We start from the raw sequence: 21,733 nt of genomic DNA, 5'->3' as shown, positions 1-21,733 counted from the left end.
ACTACATAATGAATACGTTCGCATGGATAACTCACTTCGTGAGTAAAAACACTTGTTCTTAATACAGTACTGTACTTTGATTAAAGAAAAACCTAATGAAAATGATCAAACTCAAAATCGCGATATTTCCTAGTTTACGTAGGCCTAAATGGATGAACTACTTTTCTTCCATCCTATACCTAGTAGAGTGATTTGTGTTTTACGCCAGTATCATCGAACTCCAGTCTTGGAGGGGGGAGCAAGCGGTGTTTCCGGTTCTCTAAAGGTATAGACAGGTTAATATTAAAAATGTTAGTAAAAATAAAATGATGTCCCTGTATATGGTAGCAAAAGGACTTTATTTTCAACATGTTGTATGACAAAGGTAGATGGTTATTGTAATTTGCATCAGCAGTCTATGCGATTGATTTAAGGGACTATGAATGTCCGACTCTGCCAGCAAACAGCGTGCTTCCAGCCGCCATGTGCGATCGCATACTCACGGATGAACGTCTAGTTGAAGGCTCATTTATAATAATAATAATAATAATAATACTTACTTACTAGATTTTAACGAACCCGGAGGTTCATTGCCGCCCTCACATAAGCCCGCCATTGGTCCCTATCCTGAGCAAGATTAATCCAGTCTCTATCATCATATCCCATCTCCCTCAAATCAATTTTAATATCATCTTCCCATCTACGTCTCGGCCTCCCTAAAGGTCTTTTTTCCCTCCGACTTCCCACCTAACACTCTATATGGATTTCTGGAATCGCCCATACGTGTTACATGCCCTGCCCATCTCAAACGTCTGGATTTAATGTTCCTAATTATGTCAGGTGAAGAATACAATGCGTGCAGTTCTGTGTTGTGTAACTTTCTCCATTCTCCTTTAACTTCATCCCTCTTAGCCCCAAATATTTTCCTAAGAAACTTATTCTCGAAAACCTTTAACTTCTGTTCCTCTCTCAAAGTGAGAGTCCAAGTTTCACAACCATACAGAACAACCGGTAATATAACTGTTTTATAAATTCTAACTTTCAGAGTTTTTGACAGAAGACTAGATGACAAAAGCTTCTCAACCGAATAATAACACGCATTTCCCATATTTATTCTGCGTTTAATTTCCTCCCGAGTGTCATATATGTTTGTTACTGTTGCTCCAAGATATTTGAATTTTTCCACCTCTTCGAAAAATAAATCTCCAATTTTTATAGTTCCATTTCATACAATATTCTGGTCTCGAGACATAATCATATACTTCGTCTTTTCGGGATTTACTTCCAACCCTATCGCTTCACTTGCTTCAACTATAATTTCTGCGTTTTCTCTAATCGTTTGTGGATTTTCTCCTAGCATATTCACGTCATCCTCATAGACAAGAAGCTGATGTAACCCATTCAACTCCAAACCCTGTCTATTATCCTGAACTTTCCTAATGGCATATTCTAGAGCGAAATTAAAAAGTAAAGGTGATAGTGCATCTCCCTGCTTTAGCCCGCAGTGAATTGGAAAAGCATCAGATAGAAACTGACCTATACGGACTCTGCTGTAAGTTTCACTGAGACACATTTTAATTAATCGAACTAGTTTCTTGGGAATACCAAATACAATAAGAATATTATATAAAACTTCCCTCTTAACCGAGTCATACGCCATTTTGAAATCTATGAATAACTGATGTACTGTACCCTTATACTCCCATTTTTTCTCCAATATCTGTCGAATACAAAAAATCTGATCAATAGTCGATCTATTACGCCTAAAACCACACTGATGATCCCCAATAATTTAATCTACATATGAAGTTAATCTTCTCAAAAGGATATTCGACAAAATTTTGTACGACGTCAACAAAAGTGATATTCCTCGAAAGTTACTACCATTAGTCTTGTCCCCCTTCTTAAAAATAGGTACGATTATGGACTCCTTCCATTGTTCTGGTACAATTTCCTTTTCCCAAATTGCAAGTAGAAGTTTATAAATTTCGCTAGATAATGCCCTTCCACCCTCTTGTATTAATTCTGCTGGAATTTGATCGATACCTGGAGACTTGTACTTTTTCAGATTTTCTATCGCAATTTCGACTTCTGAAAGCGTGGGTTCGGGTATGAATGGCTCAGCAGTTTGTATTTGAATTTCGTCCTGATCATTTCTATTTGGCCTATGTATATTTAGTAGTTGCCCAAAATAGTTTTTCCATCTGTTCAGGATTGAATGAGAGTCTGCAAGTAAGTCACCATTCTCATCCTTGATCACGTTTACCCTTGGCTGATATCCGTTTTTAAATTCCTTTATACCATTATATAAATCTGGAATGTTTCTATTCTTACTATTTGTTTCTACCTCATTCAGTTTTTTCTTCAAGTAATCTCTCTTTTTATTCCTAAGTGTACGACTTGCTTCCCGTCTTTCATTGAAATAATTATCTCTATTCTCCACAATTGGATCCTGTAAGAATGTCCCATTCCGATGCTTACTGTTAGGTTTCGTAACAAGCTGATTTTTACGGTGATGGGTTGTTAGCCCTTCGCCCAACCCCCAAGCTGGAGGACCACCCCTTATCGGCTGTCCACGACTGCTTATTCAATATATTCGCAGCTACCCTCCATATTGACCCCAACAACAATTAAAATATGTAATGATTTGATAGCGCTGAAAGTGGAAAAACAAAACTCTTATGGGAAGTAAAACCATATACTTGTATTATATTGTATACTAATATTCGACGAATTTTATACATAATTTTATAATGTATTATATTATTTTATAATATAATTTATTATATCTGAAATATAAAAAAGTATTATTACAACTAGTTTGTCACTGAGAAATAAGGAAAAGCTGTTAACTTGAATTTATTTGAAGCAAAGCGTTACTGGATTATGCAATAAGGTAGGCGATGTTTGGATCCTGTGTCTCAACCAACGAGTTACATACTAAACTCTATACTCAATTATCATCTTAGCGTAAACTCGATTACACTAACCTCTAGTGCTTGAAAGTGGAACTAAACCCCGGCGCACAGAGAAACAAAACACATGAAAATTCGCTCAGTGTCCATTCTTTATAATCCCTATTCTCTGGATGAACGTCTAGTTGAAGGCTCATTTAAAATAATAATAATAATAATAATAATAATAATAATAATAATAATAATAAATTATTTTTTTACCTCGGAGGCACATTGCTGCAGAGTACCCATAATGGATACTACGACATCTCCATGGATAGATTTGAGCAAGCGGGCCAGGAGGCGCACGCATCCTGCCTTTCTCATGGCCTCCCTGTTCTTCTTGGACTGCGACATGGACCAGAGGGCCCTGGCGCCCGCCCGAGCCACATGAACCTCCTCCACGTCTTCTGGGTTGAGTTCATTGAGAGGTGTAACGAGGACATGGTTGTTCACGTCCAACAGGTCCACCTGTAAAATGTCCTCCCCATGTGTCTTTTAAAAACGTTGTTTCAAAAGTGTCTCTATCATATATAGAGTCACAGAAAAGCATAAGATGTCCTAACTCCTGTCTGCGTACAGCAGAGACGAGTATTTTTGTATATTTTCACTACGTGCCTTCAGTGCTTCCACTCGTATTACTGTTCTGAAGTTTGCCTAACCTCAAGGTGCTCTTGACTGTCTCGCTGAAGTCGGTAAGAGAAGCACTGATTGCAGAGTTTAGAAAGCGAACTAAAATATGTAATCAATGAATGTTGTAAGTAAAAGTAAGTAAAAGCTTTTATGCTGGACCATGCCGAAATGTAGTAATTATACACCTGGTATCAGTCCTTTAATGCATGTCATTAAAGTACATCTATTCATTAAAGTTCAGGTTTTCGATTATTCTCGGATATGCAATCGAAAGACAACTATCGAAAGGTCACTGAAGCTGGAAATCCAAGACTGTCGCAGAAGGTTATGTTCTGTTACTATAATAATTAGCGTTAATTGTAAATAATATTCAAATAAATTCAATTTGTCATCTCGTTTTTCAATGTCGAATTCAATTTCAAGGTTATATCAAGACTAATGTTTATCTTACTCTCTAGATTATATCAAGGTCGTCGACATTCGTTTCCCGGAAAAAAAATCAATACTTTCGCGTCTGCGCACATCTCACAATTCATGATGTAGGCTATTGCACTTACTCACATAATAATAACATGAATATTTATGAATAATTTTAAGTTAGAAATATGGTCGAGCATAAAAAGTCGTATGAAACTTGCCTATAATGGTAATTAAGACGCTCGTATGAAAATTATGAAATTCGCTTGCGCTCGTTTCATAAACATCCTCGGGTTTTAATTACTACCATTATAGGCTCGTTGCATAATGTACTATTGTGAGTCCGTTAAAATACGACTAGCACGAATGATGTTAAACAACGTTTGGCGTCTCAATTGTATCCTCTGGAGGAAAATAATTTAATTGAATTTATTTATTGCTAGACTCCGTTTCTGGAATCTGTAAAGTAAGTCGACGCATTTGGGTGGAACCGATGACAAGCGAATGGGCGGAGGCTATAAGTGCGGGAGTGCGTTGTAGGCTGCATCGGTATGTTTGTAAAGATATTTGCAAGTTTTATTTACCTTAAAACATCCTGAAGTATTTAATTTTCATTACATTAAAACTACTTAAGAATTAGAGAATAATAATTGCAAAAAGAGAATGATACCAGTTTTGGTATGCCGTCACACTTCCTCACAACTCTTCTGCCCTTGCGTATCTTTCCGACGTTGGCGATGGTCTCTGCTGCCAAGATCTGCAAGTCCCTGGCTTGACTCGACAAGATCACCACTAAGATCGGAATTGCTCCTAGGTCCGTGATGCCGCGTCGAATGTCTGCGTTCTGCGAAATCTCACTGAGCACAGACAGAGCTCCCAGCTGCAAACACAAGCACACTACAGATTACTTTCTATTATCCGAAGTATAGAAAACAAAGCAGCCTATGGTAAGAAACCTGGAGAGTAGAACAAGTTCAATAGACAAATTACTCTTTCTCTTCATATGCGGAATTTGAAAAGTTGTAAAGATTTCTAAGGGCTACAACTTTTCCTAGTCCACACTTGTGGAGTAACGGTTAGCGCGTCTAGCCGCGAAACCAGGTGGCCCGGGTTCGATTCCCAGTCGGGACAAGTTACCTGGTTGAGGTTTTTTCCGGTGTTTTCCCTCAACCCAATATGAGCAAATGCAATATGGGTAACTTTCGGTGTTGGACCCCGGACTCATTTCACCGGCATTATCACCTTCATCTCGTTCAGACGCTAAATAACCTTAGATGTTGATAAAGCGTCGTAAAATAACCTACTAAAAAAACTTTTCCTATGCAGACTTGTAGTTCTTTAAATCGATTAAGTTGTTGTTTTCTATACCTGGTAAGGTTTATCTTGTCTCAGTAGAAATAAAACCAAGTCCCTTCAAATGAGGGTGGAGATTATAGGAGGGTTGTAAATTTTCAGGATTTCTTTCAAAATCTTGTTATTGTACAGGCTGCCGGAACTCAATTTCTTGAAAGACAAGCTCAGTGACGGAACTACACAGTACGAAGAGAGATATTTTGTAATTTTATTTTGCGCTACAGAATGTATCAACTGATCCCTTCCGCCACTGGATGGATGGACGGCAAAGCTCCACTCCCCCATTGCCATTACAATACAGACTAAGTAAGACATATCTCCTTTCTCTCTCTTTTCACAGTGAGACAAGATACATCACACAGACTTTAATACCAGGCGTTTGACAATAAAGTCATTTGACCTCTTGCACTCCAATATTTTTCAAAGATATTATCATGGCCAGCCGCTGAAGCACAGATTTTGAGGTGTTCCGAATCCATTTCTTGGTTTGAGTTGCACAATGGGCAGTTAGGGGACTGATATATTCCAATTCTATGTAGGTGTTTGGCCAAACAATCATGGCCTGTTGCCAATCTAAATGCAGCTACAGACGATTTTCGTGATAAATCGGGAATTAACTGTGGATTATGATGCAGAGAGTTCCATTTTTTCCTTTGAGATTGTGTTATCAAATTTTGTTTGTTGAAGTCTAATGCCCAGTTGCAGAAACGTTAATCATTTATGATCGGACTTTGATCGACGTTTAATCGGAGTTTGACCGGCAATCAGTTACTTTCTTGTTGCAGAAACAGCAATCAGTATTTGATCGGCGATCAAACTGTCGTCAGATTTGATCAGCAATTTTCTGCTGGTCAAATAGTAATTCTCCGATCAAGTTTGTGTCGTATGTTGCATTTACAGGTTAATTCTATATTATTTTCGAAAATATTGTGCTATGGATTCTTCAGATGAAGAAATTTTTGAAAGGTATGAGGAAGAAATATTGTTAAGGCAACGAAATATACAAAGACGAGACGAGTTATATTTTATGTTTCAAGAAAAAGAGTTTGAAAAACGATTTAGGTTAAGTAAAGAATCTTGTTGTATGGTACTTTCGAAAATCGAAAGAAATATAAGTAGACAGACTAACAGAAACTATCCTCTGTCTCCAATGAACCAGCTTTTAATTACGTTAAGGTATTATGCAACTGGTACCTTTCAGATAGTCTTGGGTGATATTGTAGGGGTGTATAAATCTACTATCAGCAGAGTGGTGAGAGAAGTTACCCATGAACTAGCTTTATTAGCACAGACTTATATAAAGCCTCCAAATTCTGCGAGGGAACGTCTTGAGATTCAAAGAGAATTTTCAGCAATATCTGAATTCCCACGAGTAATTTGTTGTATAGATTGCACCCATATCCCTATCATATCACCTGGTGGGAATAATGCTGAACTCTATCGGAACAGAAAAGGTTTCTTTTCGATAAATGTGCAGGCTGTGTGCACATCTTCATTATTGTTTTGGAATGTAGTGGCACGTTGGCAAGGTTCCACACATGACAGCACGATATTCCTCATGAGCAGGTTACGTGCTCAGTTTGTGAATGGAGAAATGGGAAATGGAATCCTGTTAGGCGATGGCGGCTATTCCTGCTCTAATTTTCTGCTGACACCTCTCTCTAACCCAAGGACTGAACCAGAGGAACTCTACAACACAACTCACATACAAACACGAAATTGTATAGAAAGAGCATTTGGAGTTGTTAAAAGAAGATTTCCATGCTTATCAATGGGTCTCCGGTTCAAGCTGAGAAGGCAGCAATCAACAACACTTGAGTGTATTATGGCATGCTTTGTCCTACATAACCTACTGTTAGAGCATGGAGAAACTGAACCCCCACCTCCAGACGAAGACTTGGTACGAAGATTCTACCCCGAAGCTGAAAGAGAACAAGCATTATTCAGAGGAAGAGGAAGAGGAAATGGAGGACATGTTGTTAGGACTGCTTTAATAAATACACACTTCACAGAAATGGCAGAAAGGTAAGTAAAACAATACAAGGTTATTTCCAAAGAAGCAACTTAATTTTTAAATTCATTAGCCAAAATAGCTTTTTTTATTTCTAATTCCACTCTCGCAACCTCAAGGTTTGTTTTCAATATTTTCATCTCCATGCTGTGTTTCTCCAACAGAAGGCGGCACCTTAAATCATTAAAGTCCACTTTACTACTTGTGGAGTCTTCCATCCTGTTTCTCTTGTGTTTTCGTGCAGTAGGCCTACTTGTTGTAATCTGCATCTGTTGTTGAAGGCCTGCTGTTGGAATTGCTTCTGATATATTTACAGACGGAGACTGCGAAGGTGATAGAACAGTCTCATGAGCTACCACCTCTTCATGAGATTCCGTCTGTACCTCTTCAACACTCATGACAGGCAGAGGGCCATCAAAATACGTTTCCACTGATTCAATATAGGAAACAGGATCAGCGTCTACGTCTTCAATGACCTGGTACTGGCCATCGCTGTCGCACGGATTACAAAGAGGTGTGAAGTTGTGATGGAGTTTGGCTATAAGCCGCTCCCCATCTACATCTAACTTCCTCTTGAATGATCCCCCGCCTGTTTTGTGCAATTCAGCCTGAAAATAGAATAAACACATATATGTTTACCATGAAATAAAAACTTTTTAATAAATAGTAGTAATATTGTAATGAAATCCCTGTAGTGAAATTTATTTTTAAAATGTATCTGATTAAACACTCCTAATGGAAATAGGTTGTAATTGTTTAAGTACTGAGGTTTAATAAATTATGAAGAGATTGGTTTGTTGATTTAAAATACAGTATTTTTTTCAACCATCCCCCACTGCTATTATTGATTAAACTGGCTTGAACTAATTATGGCTGAAATTATGTATTCTGATGGACCTATGTAATGTGCAGTAAACTATAAAGGAAATAGATAAATAAATACAAATACACCATTCCCATATCCTTTCACCAAAGTAGAGCACTGATTAGGCCCACAATAATTTTTGTTTTACATCTGTATAACTAGAGCACAGCCAACAATAGCAGAAATTACAGCTAGTCAGTACAACCCTTTTTATCAAACTATAAATAGACATACGTACCTTATCATCTGCTGCTGCCTTTTTTATTCTTCTTTTGTAATTCTCGTATGCAGTTTTTAACTGGGTAGCAGTTCTTTCGCCCTCAGACGAACACCTATTAAAATCGACAGCAATGTCTGCCCACGCCTTTTCTTTTTCTTTTGACCAAACTGCATCCGTTTTTTTGTTTTCAATTATGTTCATATATCCCTCCACTATATTTAATAGCAGAGCTCTGTCAATGGAGCTAAAATTTGGGCCCCTTGGTTTTTTTTTTATTGGAATCGCTCATTGACATCTTGATGTTCTAACCTCAAAGCGTATAATAAACAAACGTTCATTTACCGCTGTTAAGCAGCTGAAGGTTGTATTGCGAGCTGGTATGGCGCTGTTGCCATAGGTATTTCTCAGTCAAATCGACAATCCGTTGACCACAGCCATCTGATCGTATATTAACTTTCCTGCAACTCGATCTGTCAGTCAAGTAAACAAGACATCAAGTAATCTCCGATCACAACCTGATTTGATTTGCGTTTCTGCAACCGGGCCTAAGTATGTAGACTTAATAAATCTTTTCACAGATTAATATGTAGATTTAGTAACAGGTCTGTAAGTAGCAGTGCTGCCAGGGGCGGCCCGCTCATAAGAGCTGCGGAGATGCAGCACTCCCTGCTTTGACAGGAAAATAAAAATAATATTTATTTTAATTTGTAGAAGAACTGTTACAGCTTTTATTGGTAAATTGCTTTTTATTTCATCTGGCCGGGAATATGTACTATTATCTTATGCCTAATCTTTTTGCGCGTCGCACTGTATTGGAATTGACACTGCATTCAAAGTCGTCCTGGGATCTGCAGGGTGGAACAGTTCGTAAGAGATTGTGTCTTGCATGGTCAGGGGGTAGAGAGGTGAAGGGAAGCAGAGGGAAACTGCCGCTGTTTAAAACCCATATTTAGCTGCAGTGGCTTGCAGAGCCAGGCCACAAGGGAAGATCTTTCCTCCCCTCCCACACCGCTATTGTAATGCTGCGTCAAATGGATTCTCTATTCCCTTGAAACTTAATGACACAATTTTTATTTTCTTTTCACATACTTATTGTTGTAGAATCTTATCGAGTTAATATAACGAAATTAATAATCTCTTTTGACTTATTATTACGTGTATATCCAGCCTCCAGCAGAACCTAATATTTGCCTAAACTCAAAATGATTGCACGAGTAGAATCCTTTTGATATAGTATGTAAAATACGAAAGAGACTTCTTTTCCAGTTTTAGAAAATTGTTGACCATCAGTATATCTGAATGTTGCTTTGGTGTGACGTCTTAATACCGTAACTTAACCAGTGCAAATTTGCAAGCATGAGTGTGTGTGAATTACAGAATATTAATTTTATTTTTCTCAACTTTCCCTTGCGGAGAATATTGATGTAATGAAGTGAAATTAAAGGGTCGTCCGTTACCCGACTTAAATCTTACTTAAGCTTCATCCAGCCGCCACTGACTTTAAGCAGGCTACCTTCCATACAAAATGTTTATTATTGATGGTACTTTTTATGATGGACTTTATTACTATATTATTATCATTATTATTATTATTATTATTATTATTATTATATTATTATTATTATTAGTATTATCATCATCATCAACATTATTGAAAAATAACAACATGTCAATCTTCAAATAAGTTGCAATGCTACAGACACAGCGGGAAAAGCATGGAGAGCGTTACACTTTGTGATGAGGGTACTAAGAAAAGGTTCTGATAAATCCAAAGAGATTGCATATAAATCACTAGTACGTCCAGTAATGGAATATGGTGCTGCATGTTGGGATCCTTACAGATTAGAACATATTAAGACTCTGGAAAAGATTCAAAAACGGGCTCTTAAGTGTTATCGGAAAAATTCACCATTAAAATGAGACACACTCACGGACAGGAGAACGCGAATTCGATTATGCGCACTGTTCAAAACATACAGAGGTGAGCCTGCCTGAAGAGAAATAAAAAATAGGTTGCAGCCGCCAAATTACTCTTCAAGGAACGACCACTCATATAAATTGAGGGAAAGAAGGCAGAGGACGGACACTGGAAAGTTCTCTTTTCTCAATCGTACTATCAGGGACTAGAATGCTTTACCTGCAGACTTACTAAAGGCTTTACCAACAACCAAAAATGTATTTAAAAATAGGCTTAAGGACCTTACACAGTATTTAAAGGGTGTAAATGGTATGTTGTTATTGAAGTGTTGTATCAGTGAAGAATTATGTTGTGTCAGTGAAGTGTGTTGTAATCAGTGAAGAAGTATGTCGTGTCGGTGAAGTGTGCTATGTAAGTGAAACGTGTTTCTGTCAGTGAAGCTTTATAGTTTATAGTGGCAGTGCAAAGTATTTGAACAGTGACATGTTTTTGAAGTGTTAGTGAAATCAGGATAGAATCAGTGAAATGTGTCGTAGTTCCATTGCAGTGAGTGAGTTGACAGCGAAATGAGTGTAATTTGAAAGGTACTTGTGCAGATATGAACACATCATACTCGTGGGTTTTAGTTCAATCTTAGTTTTAAGATACAAATTAGATTTATTTCAAATGTTATTTTAAGTGATCGTTTCATTTAATTTAGTATATTCCCTGTTGTTGTTGTTGTTGTTATTATTATTATTATTATTATTATTTATTATTATTATTAGTATTAATTATTAGTATTATTATTAATTGTATTTTAATTAATAAGTTTATTATTGTCATTTATTGAGTGTAATTAGTTACCACTGCCACCGGGTATATACCCACTGCAGTGTGAATAAATACATACATACATGCTGTGAGTTCATTTCAGTAGACTTAACTATTTAATTTTTATAAAGCAACTAATATTATGCTCAACTGAAGAAGCATGTGTTGAAATTCCCCTGGAAATATTTTTCAGGTCGCTGATGTTTCAGTAGACACACTGTTCTCTCTCTCCCTTTTGTTTGTTTTTGTTTAGCTTTTTGACAGCAACAAGCACGACTAACAGAAAAGTTTATTTCGCACCACATTAGCAAAGACCCATTTATGTTACTCACACCAGGATGCGTTGAAAGCTCGCGTTTTAAAATTATCTTTCTGAAAAATTGTCAGTGATGGCGTAGGTCTGTCTTAATTTAAAACTTTCCTTTTTTCAATATTATTTCCTATCGATAACGATACTCTAACAATGAATTCATTACAATTATCATCATTATTTCTCAAATTTCTTTCGATTTCTAATTTCCCGAAACACATAACCACAGTGGACCACACGACGATTCACCACTGTTATTCTCATCCCAACCGACACTTGAGACCGGCATTGACAAAAAACCGGGTTCTGAATGGCAGAAGTGAAGGTGATGGGTGGGGGAATTCCTGCTAGCCCATGAGGCCAAAAGAAATGTGCCTCAGTTTCAGCTTTCCGAACACAACCTTAACACCAGTGGAAACATACGAAATATAGAAGCCAGACCCGGCACTAGCGATCCTGGCCTCAGGAACAAATTTTGCTGCAAGACAGGTCTATATACTCACAAAGTTTTCTACGTACTTCTATAACTCTATACGCTTCATTGAAATAACTAATATAATATGAAGAGTTCGCGGGAAAAACGATGAATGTCACATTTCTGTTAAGGATTAGATAATGATCTAATTGAGTCTATAACTGCAAGATGTAGTGCTGTTTCTATAGAAAATAAAGGAAAGGGTTACTGTATATGTGGTGATAATTCTCCTTTCTACCATTTTCCATAAGAACAACATTAAATTTCGCAGTGATCCATTGAATTAGATAATGACATCAACCTTAAGAAAACTGTGACATTCATCGTTTTTCCCGCGAACTCTTCATATGTTATATACGACTAAAAACCATTAACATTTTTAGATTAAGGAAACAAAGTGACTGAGGCCCGGCCTCACTTGCCTCAGCCAACAGCCGCCACTGCTGGAGAGTAGATCTAGTTAACAAGTTCAACAGACAAATTCCTCTTTCTCTTCATATGCGGAACTTGAAAAGTTGTAAAGATTTCTGAGGGCTACGACTTTCCCTATGCAGACTTGTAGTTCTTTAAAATCGATGAAGTTATGACTTAAATTTTTGCCCGGATTCGCGTTTAAATAAGTGGTTACGGTGTTACATCTTGCGTAAATTTAACGTTTTATTGTGCAATAGAAATATGCAACTTTTGGAGGTACGTTGAATGCTTCTACATAATAATAATAATAATAATAATAATAATAATAATAATAATAATAATAATAATAATAATAATAATAATAATAATAATAGCTGGTATCATATCGTGTAAAATGTATCATAAATTAGCCTTGAAGAGCAACATATCCATACGATCAGCAAAATTCTTGCGCAGTTTGAATGAGCCTTGGCCTCGATTAAATGGAGCTCAACGAAACATTTTACAGCTCTTCACTAAAGGAAGGATTTCTAGTTGAATCAGGATTATTACCTTGCACTTGAGATCCTCGGTCTCCAGCAGGTTGACGAGAACTTCGAGGCCGCCGATATCCCTGATGGCGGTCTGATTTATCTCCGTGGTAAGGTCATAGTCCTTCAGGCAGCACAGAGAGACAATGGTGGCCGTCTGGTTCCCCGCCTAGAAAGGAAGGGAACTCGTATCAGTATACAATAAATAGGGTCGTTCTATGCATCCCCAGCTAAAGACAGAGGCTACCAGACGCTGAGAGTTTGACGGTCCCACAACCTTTTCTGGGATGGGGTAACCTCTGTTTCCGCTTTCTGAGACATAAATGTTGCCAATTCTCCATCACCGTATTGGATTTCTTGCGAGGAATGTCTCACAACATTAAACTGTAATTTTACATTCTTTCTGTGAATTGTTAGTTTTTTTTTTAGTTGGTTATTTAACGACGCTGTATCAACTACTAGGTTATTTAGCGTCGATGAGATTGGTGACAGCGAGATGATATTTGGCGAGATGAGGCCGAGAATTCGCCATAGATTACCTTGCATTCACATTACGGTTGGGGAAAACCTCGGAAAAAATCCAACCAGGTAATCAGCCCAAGCGGGGATCGAACCCGCGCCCGAACGCAACTTCATAACGGCAGGCAAAATTGTTAGTTGTAAATTTGTTGTTTTAACATTTTAATTTTCAAGTTTTGATAATGTGTAGTCCAGTGATCGTCAAAAGCTGTGTCGCGACACATACCCCTGTCTCCACTCAAGCGTAACCATGGCATCATACCTCCACCCTCTGTTTACAGCCTTCACTTCGATATAAGACAAGACATTTATCAGCAGCGGACGTACACATGTAATGTTATAAGTGTGTAGGATAATATTATGTTTCGATGTCTTTTCGAAAACAGAAAGCAGATAATATGTAAAAACTTAATTTTAAGGACCATGGCAGCAAAAGTATTTCTTTTGTGCAGATGGCAAAAATTAGATACTTAATTTGCTGTAAAATTTTAAATGAAGTATAAAAGAACAATGTACGTTGTCATTATTTTTCTTGTTATATATACTACCACGCTCTTACCTGCAAATTTAATATTTTATTAACAAACCAACAATGAAAAGTATCGGCTTCTATGTCTTAATCGGGGTAAAATACTTCGACTTTTTTTTTTTCCGACTTATGAAATGTAATTTGAATATTTCATTAATAAACAAACAATTAAAAGTTATCGGCTTCTATGTCTTCATCGGGGTAAAATACTTCGACGTTTTTTTGAAGTGTGTAGTGTAATTTACAACTTCGTGACCAGCCTGGTACATTTTTCTAATTTCAAATATCTGCTGATGTGAAGTACACGTTCTTTTTATGGTAAATAAGAAAATATATTTTATTTTATTAATAATAGAAAAATAATGAATAGGAGAATATAAGATAACATTAAAAAAGTGTGTGTGTAGTTAATAAGTAGAAGAATATTATTTTGTTTTTGTTTTTTGGCCACAGTCTGTCTCTGCACTGTTATTCGCTGCATTACCTGAGGAGATACCCATCCCACCCCTCTCCCTGCGACAGTGGTTGCATTTCTATTACGTCACAATTTCGTGACGTTTGGCAACCACTGGTGTAGTCTAATAATAATAGCAATCATTTATTATTGTAATAATTAATGTCAGTTACTTTGCAAGTTATGATACACGACGTACCTGAAGTTCATTATTGTCGGGCTTAAGGTGTTGTGGAGCAATTGTGATGTCTGGTAATTAGTGTCTAGCAAACAAGTTGTCAAGCAAAGTTGTGTCGGGCAATAGAACCAAACCCCGAAAAATCTATGTATGATTGAATCGAAAACTTCCATTTTTCTAAGTAAATCCAAAGAGCAATAATATGAAAATGTTTGTTTTCTTCAGTAACAGTGAATGAAATACTTTTATTGATAAATAATAATAATAATAATAATAATAATAATAATAATAATAATAATAATAATGTACCGTAATTTATATACATTATTATATAGAAACACATGTATACAAAAATCCTTCTCTGTACGGCCGTTCGTACTATCATTGTTTTCATAATAGAGTCCCGGGAATTTGCTGTTTCCTACGCTCAGAATAATAACAGCAGATCCCAACCGACCTCGAATTTTGAGACAGATGTAGGCCTACAGTACGACTGTGTACTCCTGCCATTTACCTTTCATATAGTGAAATATATTAATTGGGATATGCCAAAGCTCGATATTTCATACTGAAAATTAGTCCTTAGTGGGAAAGAAAGCTTTCTCAGTGAACAAATTGCATATCCCAAATGTTCGATCATGCAGCTTCTTTTGTAAAAATATTTTGATCATGTTAACCGGGTATGATCCTTTATAATATTGTCGTTGTCAATCGTCCATCAACTATAAAGCATACATTTTATCTTTCCTGGCTGATGTTATACCGCCAGCATTCCATTGTAAGATGTTTAGTTGATTCTGTACCATTAAAGTAGTCCCCGCCCGGAGATCCGATTGGGGGACTATTTTACCTCCGGATAATTTTGCCTTAATGGTACTCATTTCATATTGGAGTTAAATGGCAAGTTGTAGCCGATTTAAGTGAACACCATATTTTAACGTTTTGGTGGCTACGTCATTCACACACAACCCCCAGAATGTCTGGAGGACCACACCTGCTGTTGGTCGACGGGTCCATTGGACTTAGCTGGGAGATCTTGTTGATCACCAGCTTTCCCTCCTTAAGCCATTGGAGGACGATTTTAGTGCCATAGCAGGTCAGCACTAGGAACAGAAAAGTAGAAAGAGGAGGAAGGAAAGGGAAATGAACCCCTAGGCCTCGAATGCTCTAATGCCATTGGGGTCGAAGAAAGTAAGAGTTCAGTCAGAGGACTGGATAGGAAAGGGTAAAGAGGGAATTAGGTATTGAATAGAGGAAAATTATACCAAATTCAGTCATTAACTCATCAAGCTGGCCAGTGCTAATGGATGAGTAGCCCCACCCTTTAGTTCAGCTCGTAAAATTATGCTTACTAACAGCTGCACCACGGGAAGGTAGGGATGGGACGTTGGGTATTTGTCCAGGTTGGTTCCTTAAAGCCTTCAATGGGAAGGATTAATGGCTCTCCCCCCTGTATCCGACAGATACCCTTTTCCAAATCTGTGCTTCAGTGGCTGGTCATGATAATATCTTTGAAAAATATTGGCGTGCAAGAGGTCAAATGACTTTATTGTCAAACGCCTGGCATTAGAAAACGAAAACAACAACAACATTTTATCTTTCCACGCTCGCGGATGTAGAGCGGAAGAGACATTGCACTAGCAGTATTGTCGTCGCAGCAATGTCACGTCCTCAATAGTAATTAACTAATTATTTGTTTTATTTCGCACAGGCCTAAAATTTTTATATTTCTTGGAAATTATTCTTACTTTTACCAGAGGGAAATTTTAAATCAGATAATAAATAAGGTAAAACAAGAAAATATGTTAATATATGCATTTAAATATGCAAAATGAAAATAAATATGCATTTGAAAGGGAAAACTCCCAAAATAAGCATTGATGCAAAGTAAAATTGGTTTTATTCGAACATAAAAACCACGATCGGCAAAGATCCACTTTTACTTTTTCAATATGCCAAATCAATAAAAACATGCAATTGCATAAAGTTCCGCGGTCTATTTATCACTATAGAGAATTGCATTCATTTGGAAATTAAGAAATTTAGAATCCTACTTTTGTTTTCTAATGCCGCGTATATGTTAAATTAACTATTTCTGTCTTTACATCTCCCACATTTATTAATCACCTCATTTATGTAAGAATAATTTTTTATTAAGCTGAAATTAAATTGACTATTTCGTTATGCTTTTACATTTACTGTACACATTCCCCGTCTGAGAGGAACAGAGTGGCTCTTATCACTTGCGTGACGTAGTGTGTTTTGATGATGTCACCGTATTAACATAAAGAATGGCCAGATTTCTCGAAAAATGCCAAGCACATAAATGTTTCAGTTATTTGAATGTAATCTATCAGCTGCTTTATTTAACATGCATCTGGAAGAGAAGCTCTGTAAGGGTAATACTCGTAAGTGCGTACTTGCATAAATTATAATATCGCTGGACAAATAAAACACAAGCAAACTGTAGTTGCAGTTTTCTACAAAGTAGGTATAACATTTGATATTTTCAAGCGGTCGAAATGCTGATATTTCACGAAAGCTAACTTTGGTAATTAGAGCAGGCGGGAAATAAAACTGCGCTCGAGAGCAGCTTCAGATCAGCAGGCAAACGCTCCTACCGCCTGAGCTACGCCGGTGACTTCAAGGACTCTTCATCACCAACCTTCATATATTTGATGAGTTTCTGGACGTGCCAGTACTCCGAAGGAACATCCGGTCCCTGTGCCACTTCGTGCCATCGTAGTTCATCGCCTTCTTCGGAAGAGTCCGCTGGGGTGGAGCCTTCGCTCTCATCTTCCACCTCTTTCACGATGACATACCGAGGCTCTGAGATCATGGGCATCTTGTGCTCCTCCACGCTCGCTCTCTGCGAGTCCTTCGATTCCACACCACTGTAATTGCAAGAGTTTTTTGTTAAATCATGAAAGAAATTCGGAAATGCATAAATATATGTTTATATATTTTGTCCGTTGATTCTGTAAACTGGCACATGACGTCACTCTGGAGAGAGCGGAGCCTGCTCCCTTCACTTCCCCAAGCTAGCGACCGAGCGGGAGGGCGAGAGTTCACAGCTTGTTCTGTTCTCTCTCCCACTTGTCCCTGCTTTCGTTCACTGACTACTCATTAGCCCAACCAGCTATGACGCCAGTTGCGCGGAAGTCTTGTTTTGTGACTGGCACTCCACAAATTCTACGGAGAATATCTATATACCTATTGAAATATGGTATTATTATTATCATTATTATTATTATTATTATTATTATTATTATTTAATGTAATTAAATATGTACCAAACCTATACGCCCATAGAATTATTCAAATTCAGAAACAACTAAGTAAAACTAAAAAAACTCCAAAAGGAAATAACATTTCAGTGGATACCTAGTCATTGTGGCATATGTGGAAACGAGAAAGTCGATAATATTGCAAAGCAGGCAACATATTTGCAACCAAGACCTCTTCAAGTGATATCTCTATCCAGTGCTTTTGCTTCAGTAAAGTCTCATTTTACAAACCTATGGATCAACAATTGGCTCTCTTCTGATAAGGGAAAAATTTTACAATCTGTACAAAAGAAACCAAATGACATGGAAATGTTCAAAAACTTGCCCAGACATGTTCAAACATTTTTAACAAGAGCCAGAACAGGTCACATTGTCACACAATTGTACCTACACCTATTTCACATTTCTGATAATCCTACTTATCTGTGGTGTAATAATCATGATGAAGTTCTGTACCGTCCATCCATAAACCACAAAAGAAGTAAATTAAAATCATCAGTACCAGTTGCAGAAGAAACAGCCCTGCAGTATAATTATATTGACTACACCCCAACTTTGGCTACTTGCAACAGGCATACATAATGAAAACCGATCAAAATACCCCTCATTTCTCGTGAAAAACAACTGAATAGACTACAATGGACTATAGTGCACTTTATGTTGTCAGCAAACAGCTGGACAGAATTTCTCATGCGTTTCATGTGGAATTAGGGTTACCTGATAATAAAAATGTGACATTTTATTTAAAATAGTAGAATTTTTCATTAAAAAGTAGGACATGGTGTGACACTTATTTTCAATATTTTAAGTTAACATGGAAAATGCCTGTTATTTTTCGGTTGAGAAGCTTTTGGCATCCAGTCTGCTCTGAAAAAACTGAAAGTTAGAATTTATAAAACAGTTTTATTATCGGTTGTTCTGTATGGTTGTAAAACTTGGACTCTCACTTTGAGAGAGGAACAGAGGTTAAGGGGTTCGAGAATAACGTGCTAAATATTTGGGGCTAAGAGGGATGAAGTGATAGGAGAATAGAGAAAGTTACGCAATGCAGAACTGCACGCATTGTATTTTTCACCTGACATGGAATATCAAATCCAGACGTTTGATATGGGCAGGGCATGTAGCAAATATGGGCTAACCCAGAAATACATATAGAGTGTTAGTTGGGAGGCTGGAGGGAAAAAGACCTTTGGGGAGACCGAGACGTAGATGGGAGGATAATATAAAGATGTGTTTGAGGAAGGTGGGATATGATGGTATGGACTGGATTAATCTTGCTCAGGATAGGAACCGATGGCGGGCTTATGTGATGGCGGCAATGAACCCTCGGGTTCCTTAAAAGCCATTTGTAAGTAAGTAAATTGTTAATTTTAATAATACAATAACACTGAAATAAAAGTGTTTAATAATAATCACCGCTTTACGAAAGGTGTGTACGCTATTCTTCTTGCAATGTCTAGGGTTTTATGAGGTGTTGAATATGTTTTTAATTCGCCGGAATTGACATTTTCTAATTCACCTGTGATTTGGAGAACGGAACTTAGAGGAGCCCTAGGTCTGTTTCTTTTTACTGAGGAGGGCCCGAGTGCTTTCACATTATGTCGACCTTATTCTTTATGGGATGATTATTGAAGTCCTCAGGACAGCATTCCTGCAAGTACTGTGATTCACTGTTTCGTGCCATTTATCAATTCTGCTACAACACCCTGGTCCGACGGAGTTCCTTTCTCCGCCTCCCTGGGACTTCAGTAGCTTTCTCAGATCGATGTCGTCTGTATGCGAGTCACGGTACTACATTCTGCTGCATCCTATATTGACCGTATTTTTTCTTGTTAATACGTGTGCAAGAATCCTATCTTCAGCTTTGAAGCAATGATTGTTTCTCAATGATTTATCAAATCAATATTTTGCTTTGCTAATGACTAATGAGGGCCTACTTGACTGTTCATAATTCAGCCATATGAAGCTAGCGGCGTAGACCAATTTACTGCCAGAGTCGTTGCCCAGGATGCTCTATAGGAGGCTGGTCTACTCTACAGTCACGATGATGATGATGATGATGATGATGATGATGATGATGATGATGATGGAGATATGTTGGGATGCTATAGGGAACCGTATTATCTGGACTGCATGCTTACGCAAACCAGTTATAAATGTGGGGTTAGAACTCGGGTCCACAGGTTTGTGAGTCCAGCGGTCTAGCCACTGAACCGCCGTGACATCTAAAATTCATTAAATTGTTCAATATGGTATAATTATAAAATATATAATGCTACAAAGATCTGCAGTATTTATTTTCGGTCAAGTTCAGTGACAAATAAATATACATATTAGTAACAGCGGAGTGTTGTGTAGTGTAAGTGAATAATAGTACATTATGCAACAAGCCTATAATGGTAGTAATTAAGACGCGAGTATGTTTATGCAACGAGCGCAAGCGAGTTTCATAATTTTCATACGAGCGTCTTAATTACCATTATAGGCAAGTTTCATACGACTTTTTATGCTCGACCATATTTCTAACTTGAAATTATTCACAAGTATTAAATGTTATTCTCATCTGACTGGGGAGCGGAACTGACCTTGTGCAATATCTCGTAAATTGTGAGATGTGCGCAGACGCGAAAGTATTGATTTTTTCCTAGAAACAAATGTCATTGACCTTGATATAATCTAGAGAGTAAAATGAACATTAATCTTGATATAACCTTGAAATTGATTTAGACATTGAAAAACGAGGTGACAAATTGAATTTATTTGATTATTATTTACAATTAACGCTAATTATTATAGTAACAGAACATAACCTTCTGCGACAGTATTGGATTTCCAGCCTCTGTGACTTTTCGCTAATTGTCTTTCGAGAATAATCGATACTTGCGCTTTTATAATGGTACAATGGTAATTTATCATTGGCTGAACAACTGAATTATAATGAATAGGTGTACTTTAATGAGGTGCATTAAAGGCTGCTACCAGGTGTATAATTACTACATTTCGGCATGGTCGAGCATAAAAAACTATAAGAACGGCATGTATCACCGTCTCGGGTTCAACACTTTTTAAATCCGCCGCATAGTCAGCTCTTCCCAGAAATCTCAGTGTGTATTCAGTGTGATCCATGTCTGAGAGCTGACTTAAAGGTTGTTCTTTTGTAAAAAATAAACATACTCCTAAAATGAACATAACCGGGAGATTTTGTATTTTAAATTAACGTGATTTACTATTTGCTTATTAAACAATTATTCAGTAGAAGCATATGCATGTTTAGACCAATCCCTCTCTCTCTTTAACAGTAAGTTATAGTAACGATAGTGAGAACATTAAATACTTTAAATAAATTTAAAAAGTTCAAAATTCTATATTCTACACGCTATTATGTAATAATACTTACAGCATATTTGCAAATTTTTAACATTCACCCTAAATCAAAATACATCACACACAAGTCCATTTTTTCTTAAAGAATAAAAAACAATTGAAGTACGATTTACACATCACATTATTATAACCACTGAACACAAGATCGAAATCTGGAAAGTAGAAACATAATGAAGTAACTTCTAGAACTGTATCTACACGGTTCAACTATCTGTGCGTGTACGCATGCAATGTGGAGAGGATACTGAAAGATGCAAGTTGAAAACGCACGTTCAATTAAGACGCATGCAGATTTTGTGTCTACATGTGCACTGCCACTTTTCATTTTCTTCTTACTCCTTTGAAAATTATGATCTTAAACTCTTAATTTTGTTCTTTACTTATTTGGTGTCTGAAGCCATACTTAGGCCTATTTCCTAATTCACTGAGGGAATTTTTCCTCTTCTTTTTATTGATATCAGCTTTGATCTTTGAATTTCATAAGAACTCA

The 21,733-nt window shown here is 37.1% G+C and overlaps 2 protein-coding genes across 4 annotated transcripts in view; both read right to left on the bottom strand.

Annotated features, from left to right (window-relative positions):
* gudu (Armadillo repeat-containing protein gudu) overlaps nt 1–21,733 on the bottom strand; it is an 88,203-nt gene that overhangs the window by 58,044 nt on the left and 8,426 nt on the right. For 2 of the 3 annotated variants that reach the window (XM_069844245.1, XM_069844249.1), the window contains exons 2-5: nt 17,238–17,466; nt 12,915–13,061; nt 4,654–4,863; nt 3,156–3,404 (exon numbers count right to left, since the gene is read on the bottom strand). In XM_069844245.1, coding sequence (XP_069700346.1) covers nt 3,156–3,404; nt 4,654–4,863; nt 12,915–13,061; nt 17,238–17,417 — 786 coding nt within the window. In that variant the 5' untranslated portion in view covers nt 17,418–17,466. Of the gene's footprint in view, nt 1–3,155; nt 3,405–4,653; nt 4,864–12,914; nt 13,062–17,237; nt 17,467–21,256; nt 21,344–21,733 lie in introns of those variants that run through there. The other variant, XM_069844248.1, reaches the window with a different exon arrangement.
* LOC138712436 (myb/SANT-like DNA-binding domain-containing protein 3) lies at nt 7,313–8,956 on the bottom strand. Its single transcript, XM_069844255.1, has 2 exons — nt 8,451–8,956; nt 7,313–7,955 (listed from the first exon to the last, which is right to left on the bottom strand). The coding sequence occupies exons 1-2, from the start codon at nt 8,631–8,633 to the stop codon at nt 7,401–7,403; spliced, it is 738 nt and encodes a 245-aa protein (XP_069700356.1). The 5' UTR covers nt 8,634–8,956; the 3' UTR covers nt 7,313–7,400.

This window comes from Periplaneta americana, chromosome 13 (genome assembly GCF_040183065.1).
Source record: "Periplaneta americana isolate PAMFEO1 chromosome 13, P.americana_PAMFEO1_priV1, whole genome shotgun sequence".
In the NCBI taxonomy this organism is placed as follows: Eukaryota; Metazoa; Arthropoda; class Insecta; order Blattodea; family Blattidae; genus Periplaneta; species Periplaneta americana.
The sequence above is the reverse complement of the archived record's forward strand: the minus strand, read 5'-3'. Positions and strand labels throughout refer to the sequence as shown.

What these genes read in the sequence shown, in the direction of transcription:
- LOC138712436 (XM_069844255.1), bottom strand. Translation starts at nt 8,633, where the DNA reads ATGAACATAATTGAAAACAAAAAAACGGATGCAGTTTGGTCAAAAGAA. An exon ending in AGGCAGCAGCAGATGATAAG is followed by an intron (nt 7,956 to 8,450) that starts GTACGTATGTCT and finishes TTCTATTTTCAG; the next exon opens with GCTGAATTGCACAAAACAGG.